Source organism: Phoenix dactylifera, chromosome 7 (genome assembly GCF_051530095.1).
Source record: "Phoenix dactylifera cultivar Ajwa chromosome 7, Ajwa_hap1_PhDact_Kaust_v1.1, whole genome shotgun sequence".
Taxonomy (NCBI): domain Eukaryota; kingdom Viridiplantae; phylum Streptophyta; class Magnoliopsida; order Arecales; family Arecaceae; genus Phoenix; species Phoenix dactylifera.
In genome coordinates this window covers 3,915,240-3,921,087 of record NC_143196.1, presented here as the reverse complement: position 1 = coordinate 3,921,087, position 5,848 = coordinate 3,915,240, and the positions used below count along the sequence as shown (strand labels likewise).

The following is a 5,848-nucleotide window of genomic DNA, read 5'->3' as shown; positions in this document are numbered from 1 at the left end:
CTAGCAGGCTGTAAACAGGTGATTCCTACCATCATTAAGTACGGTCGGTATCATTTCGATTCTTTCGAACAAGTGAGATTTGATGCTTTTTAAGGGGGATTAGAAGTCTTCTCTTCCTCAGTTATATGAAAATTAGTCGCTGCCCTAAGATCGTAGCAGCGGCAAAAATTGATGTGCTACCCTAAAAAAAATACAACTCCTTGCTGCTGAACTTAGGGTCGTTAAAAGCCTCTATGGAAGCATACCAAAGCGAGTTATCCATCCTCTCTTACAGTAAGACGAATCCCTAGCCCCACTTTCACCTTCATCACATCACTACTTCTATTAGAATTTTATATTTATTTTTTTTTAAAGTTGTCTTCCTCATCAGCATTCGTGAAACCATTGGTTCGACATGTCCTTTGATTATATTCTCAAATTACAAACTACATTCTTTGATTGTTTTATTTCCACCAATTATTGGTCAATTTCTTCTCTTAGCATGTAAACAGAAGCGTGTGATCAGTTGGCTCCATCCGCTAGCAAAAATAATGCATATCTTGGCTTCAAGGGTTAACCTTGCCCATCTTAAGATGCACATGGAAAAATTAATTCAACGGACATGAGATCAATTGCACGCAGCTTTGGCTTCGTTGACCAGCGAGATCACTCGCAACCTTGCCCACGTTAAAATGGATATGGTGAGCCTTAAGATACAGATTCATCAAATCTTTGACAAGTCTTCCTATTATCATAGATTCATAGTCCACAGTAGAATTCTACGGATGCATGTTTCATGGATTGATTATAAAGTTTCCTACATCTCGTATCGTCGAGGATTTATGCTCTATGCTCTTAGTACTCGAATTGTAGTAATTAATTTTCTGTGGCTTGGATTGTAGTGGATCTGTTCCCCTAACCTAGGGGACTTACAGCTGAGTAGAGTAGACCAAATGCTTCAATTTCTCTTTGTATCTCTTCTGGAAAACTATTTTTGAGTTTTAAGGTTTGGCTGCAATCCTCACAGCAATGTTTCGTTTTGATGTCATAGTTATTATACTTGGTCGCAATCTTGGAAGTTTCTCACATTTATCCAGAAGGAGATCAATGACCAAAGAATATATGCTCTAAATTGTGGTTGGATGAATTTCCCACTGAGCTAGAGGATCTAGCTTGGACTGATGTATTGAGTTGTATCTATTCTAAAGCATCTTAATAGAGATTTCTCTCACCAAATAAGAAGTTTCCCTGCTTGGGAATCAATCACTAATTCATATAATGTTGACATCGAATTTATAGCTAGTCGAAAACATTCACATACCTTAATTCATAAAGCTAGCTCCATATTGATAGGATAAGGCTTCTTGGTACATAGCTTTTTATGTATTCAAAGCAAAGCATTGCATCAAAAATTTAAATCAAACAAAATAGCATTTTCTAACATGCTTCCATCATGCAAATTTTTTTATAAATAATATGAAAATATACATACGAGAGAGAGAGAGAGAGAGAGAGAGAGAGAGATTGAGAGTAATAATAGTTTCAGGTAACTTGGTCTCCATGAAGGGGATTGGACCTCCTAATTATACAATCCCAGTTCAAAACTGCAACTATGTTTATAAAGATGTATATGCATATATAATGTCTATATCAGAAAATATAGCAAACGCATCCAACCGATGAAATGCAGAATGATCTAAAATTAGTATAAAATCAAGAACTTCTAAAAGTTGAAACAATTAGACACAACAACAAGAGTAGGTGTCATCCATCAAACAAATGGTAAAATTATTTTAGCAATAAAACTGATTTAGTAGTAATAACAAATGCATCAGACCAATGTTGGTCATTGCCATTATATAAACAGCATATTTTGGGAAGCATTTCAATCACAATTTCTCATTACTCATCATAATATGAAGCCACCTGAATTGAGCCCAATTCAATAACAATCAGCTAATACTGGATTATAGAAAAATGCCTGTCCTGTTTATCTTTGAGGATATTGGCAAGTAAACTCATTCTCAAGTTACCTCTCTTCGAAAATTTGGGAGGGGGCGGGGGTCGCAGGGGTGGGGAGTGCGTGGCATTCTGAAGAAAGGAACCAGAAGCAGAACAATGTCAATCCATCCACTAACACTACATAATTGCAAGTCAAAAACCTAGCTGATCTGCAGATTGATAAAGTACAAAGTTACGGAATCGTATAATGTGAGCTTATAATTGTCATAAAATTTGAAGCATATAAAAGTAACATTAAATCTAGTACTTGTCTCATGTAAAGTAAAATAATATATCAATAGGCCCCCAAGACAGTTTAAGGCAATATATTTGCTTCTTATCAAAAATAGAAAGAAAAGTAATTAAAATAAATTAAATCCAAATTATAAAGAAAGAACAATATAATTAAGCAGACTCTGTGAAATCAACTACATGAGCAATTTTCAGTGTGTAAATGAGGGATGCACAGGTAGGCTACTGATACAGATCAACCTATTAATAAGAAACACTTTTGACAGCAAGGACAATTAAATCCCATATAAACTGGAGGGCATCAATTGTGATCCAAGATCTCTAATGTAAAATTCATGCACTATATAAGGGTGATCCAGGTAAGTCGAAGTGGACTGGCTTGCAGAATTTCCAATAAACGTACAACTGATATGAGGATCCATAACATTGACCCATCAATCCCCCTTAGGACCATTCAATGATGCTTAGTACAAATGTTTGTTGCTATAAGTTTGAAGTACATTTTTTATCCATCTGCTTGTGCCAAAAGAATAAATAAATGAAGTAATATTCGAGGATACTTGCATAATGATGTGAAGTAGAAAACTAAAATATAACATTCACATTCAATAACTTGAATTGCCTGCCCTCCAGGATTCCAATTTCCATACTACTGCTAGCATTAGCACTTCTCCCTCTTTCACTAAATTGTAACCTCTAAACGAAGATTTTTTCATTTACAGCATCGTACTTTAATAATTAATAGAATATATGTAATATATAGATATAAAAGTTGAAGAAGAAAATTTAATGCAAATGGAAATTTTCTTAAATTTACAATACTGTAACTTGAGTTACATGGTTAGTTTAGTCTCCTCCAACTCTCTTTTTCAACAATCCAACAAAGTCGTCTCTTTCTTCTTGTGTCATGCCTTCTGTGGAGCAATCTCCTACACCCCACTCTGCACCACGCAAGCAATACTTGTCTTCAATTTCCCTCCGATTCCTGACAATATTAACACAAAGATTTTGTTATTGTAGGTGCATCTGCATTTATAAGTTCTCACAGTGAGTGAAAGGTAAAAACAATCATAAGTTCCCCGGAAAAAAAAAGGATCAGTCTTCTTGTAACATAATCGATCATGTTGAGATGCTTTTGAGGAACATCTTTGCAGTGGGAGTGGAAACAAGACTTAGCATCCCAAGTGCTGAATGGACAAGTTTTTTCTCAGGCATGATGGGCTTGCAAAAAGATTTTCACAGAAGCTGAAAATCTTGGCTGCTAAATTGCTGCCGGAATAATGGTCAGATGGGAATACATAAGAGGTCTGACAACCATATTACCACTAATGCTGCTGGAATCAACCCTCTAATGCCATGGACAACCAAGAATCTTCCACCATTATGAGTTGAAAAAACACTATGGTTATGTCATTTCAAGGACTGACGTATTGTCCATGGGCTCATTAGCAAATAAATTAAAATGCCTGTCATAGCCCCTCTTGGCAATGGCATCATGGCATGGGAACAGGAGATGGCATCATATCACTAACAGGTTTTTTAAAGATGCCACATAACCCTACCGTCTAGGCTGAAAGTGCAACATATTTGGTCATAGGAAGTTTGCACTTCGAAGGAAATAATGCATATTGCTTCAGGTTAGCAACTCTGCCCCTTCTGCTGCCACTTAAATACAGTCTAAGACCCGTAGCTGCAGACACAATGATTAAATTGGTCTATGTCCAGTGCAACAAATGCAAGTATCGCATGGGAGATACCAATGCTTTGAAAAATAATCTTGCTTTATTCAAGTGAATTCTAAGTGATTGATTAAATTTGACTGGCATGTTCCAAAAAATTCTAGCTCAGAAATACTTATGAGCTCCTTGTGACAAGTGAATCCTTTACATATTTAATGCATATAAAGATATGAACAGTAATTAACGTATGCTATATAGACCAGCTTATCATATAAGCTCCTATCATGCGAGACAATCTGATGATATTACCTTTCCTTATTCAGTTTAGACCTCTCCAAGAGTTCTTTAAGCACAGTAGATGATTTGAATCTTTTGTCAAACTCAGCGTACTTCTTCTGGTTTTCCTCTTTAAAAAGCAAAAATATATAATTACTGATTGGATATCTAGAACAAAAAGGGGAACTTGTATTCATTCCAATGGCAGAGCCGAACCATTCCATTTGTTGAGGAAATCAATTTGAGGTAGCTGGGGGCCAGGAATTGATTCCAAACCTGAGAACCCTGAGAGAATCCCAGCATGCACTGCAATCACCAATAACACTAAGAAAATTAATCAACATAGCACCATTAAGTCACTAAGTTATATAGTTCACTGAAATCACCATAACACATAAAAAATTAATCAAAATCGCACAATTAAATCACTAAGTTATATAACTTAACACCCTCTCACGTATCTAGACATTTGTCTATCAATGACAAAAGTTGAAAGAAGCCATAAAATATTAAGAAATTTCAATGAATCAATGATCTTAGCAACCAATATCACCAAACAACATCAATTACTCAGAGAAAATTAGCTTTCAGAGTCAAAAAGCAGAACTTAATCGATAGTTTCCTTTACCCCCAAACAAAAACAAAAAAAACTTATATTCACGTCAAATTTTGAAAGTGATCGAGTCAATATCGCAAATATTCGGCTAAATCAAAGAAAAAAATCATAAAAAAGGTGCAAAATCCTCGGAATCTATGAAAAAAAATAACTAGAAGAATAAGTAAAGTTCTCAACTTTAGGAAGCCACGGGCAGGGAATTGAAGCTATTAATAGAGTATACCTGGATTGGGCCACAGAAGAATGGCAACGGAGGCGGCCAAAGGAATAGCCACCTCGAGAGCTCGAGAACGGGGGAGAGAGATGGGCGAGACCGAAAGAAACCTATTGGATTCTTGGCGTCGCGTAGCTCTACCGTTTATTTTGGTGCTGCAGGCCTTTACGGAGACTGCGACGGTCGGAGGGCCGGCGAAGATGGGAGAGGAGAAGGCCATGGACGAAGAAGAGAGTATGGCTTCTTCTTCCCTGCAGCTGGCCTTGGATGCTTGAGCTGGCGACCAGTTAAAGACTGAAGCTTTTTCTCATGGAGTGCTGGCGAGAGAGAAGACAGGATGATACTTGGTGGGTTTCCGTGAACCACATGTAACAAACGATAGGCTTTTTCACGCACGGGTTAAGGGGGAAGAAGTGGGGGAATTAACGGCTCGTTTGGTTCGCGACGGATTTATTATTATTATTATTATTATTATTATTTATTTTATTTTATTTTAGTTAGTTAGAGTTTTCAACCGAGAGATAGAAAAATAGTATTTTTTTTTAAATAAAATATTTATATTTTAAAAAATATAAATATTTTTTTATTAATGATATAATAGATGTTTTTTATATTTTTTTAGAAAAATAGATGTCCAATCAAACATAAGTCATTATATAATGCACCACTTTTTTATAGTCAACTAAATCTGCCACAACTATTATTTTCAGGCATCATATTTCTAGAATTTAGTATTCTAAAAGAAATATTTTAGGGAGAAAAAATTATTTCTTCGAACCAAACGAATTCTAAATATTTGGCTACATCTAAAAAGCTCTCATTTTCTTTATT

At 35.7% G+C, this 5,848-nt stretch overlaps 1 protein-coding gene across 3 annotated transcripts; it reads right to left on the bottom strand.

Annotated features, from left to right (window-relative positions):
* Positions 1–1,718: 1,718 nt before the first annotated feature.
* On the bottom strand, positions 1,719–5,404 carry LOC103710183 (uncharacterized). 3 transcript variants are annotated; one of them, XM_026806082.4, is made up of 5 exons: positions 5,027–5,404; positions 4,404–4,493; positions 4,221–4,317; positions 3,070–3,217; positions 1,719–2,150 (listed from the first exon to the last, which is right to left on the bottom strand). In XM_026806082.4, exons 1-4 carry the CDS (start codon positions 5,235–5,237, stop codon positions 3,079–3,081), a joined length of 537 nt encoding a protein of 178 aa, XP_026661883.4. In that variant the 5' UTR covers positions 5,238–5,404; the 3' UTR covers positions 1,719–2,150; positions 3,070–3,078. The 3 variants fall into 3 exon arrangements, with proteins under 3 accessions (XP_026661883.4, XP_008794058.4, XP_008794050.4); XM_008795836.6 differs by having other exon boundaries at positions 1,719–2,070; XM_008795828.5 differs by lacking the exon at positions 1,719–2,150 and having other exon boundaries at positions 2,940–3,217.
* Between the last annotated feature and the right edge of the window lie 444 nt (positions 5,405–5,848).

Coding starts and splice junctions, on each gene's coding strand:
- LOC103710183 (XM_026806082.4), bottom strand. CDS start 5,237: ATGGCCTTCTCCTCTCCCATCTTCGCCGGCCCTCCGACCGTCGCAGTC. Junction 4,494..5,026: donor TCTTCTGTGGCCCAATCCAG/GTATACTCTATT, acceptor TGGTGATTGCAG/TGCATGCTGGGATTCTCTCA. Junction 4,318..4,403: donor TTTCCTCAACAAATGGAATG/GTTCGGCTCTGC, acceptor TGCTTTTTAAAG/AGGAAAACCAGAAGAAGTAC.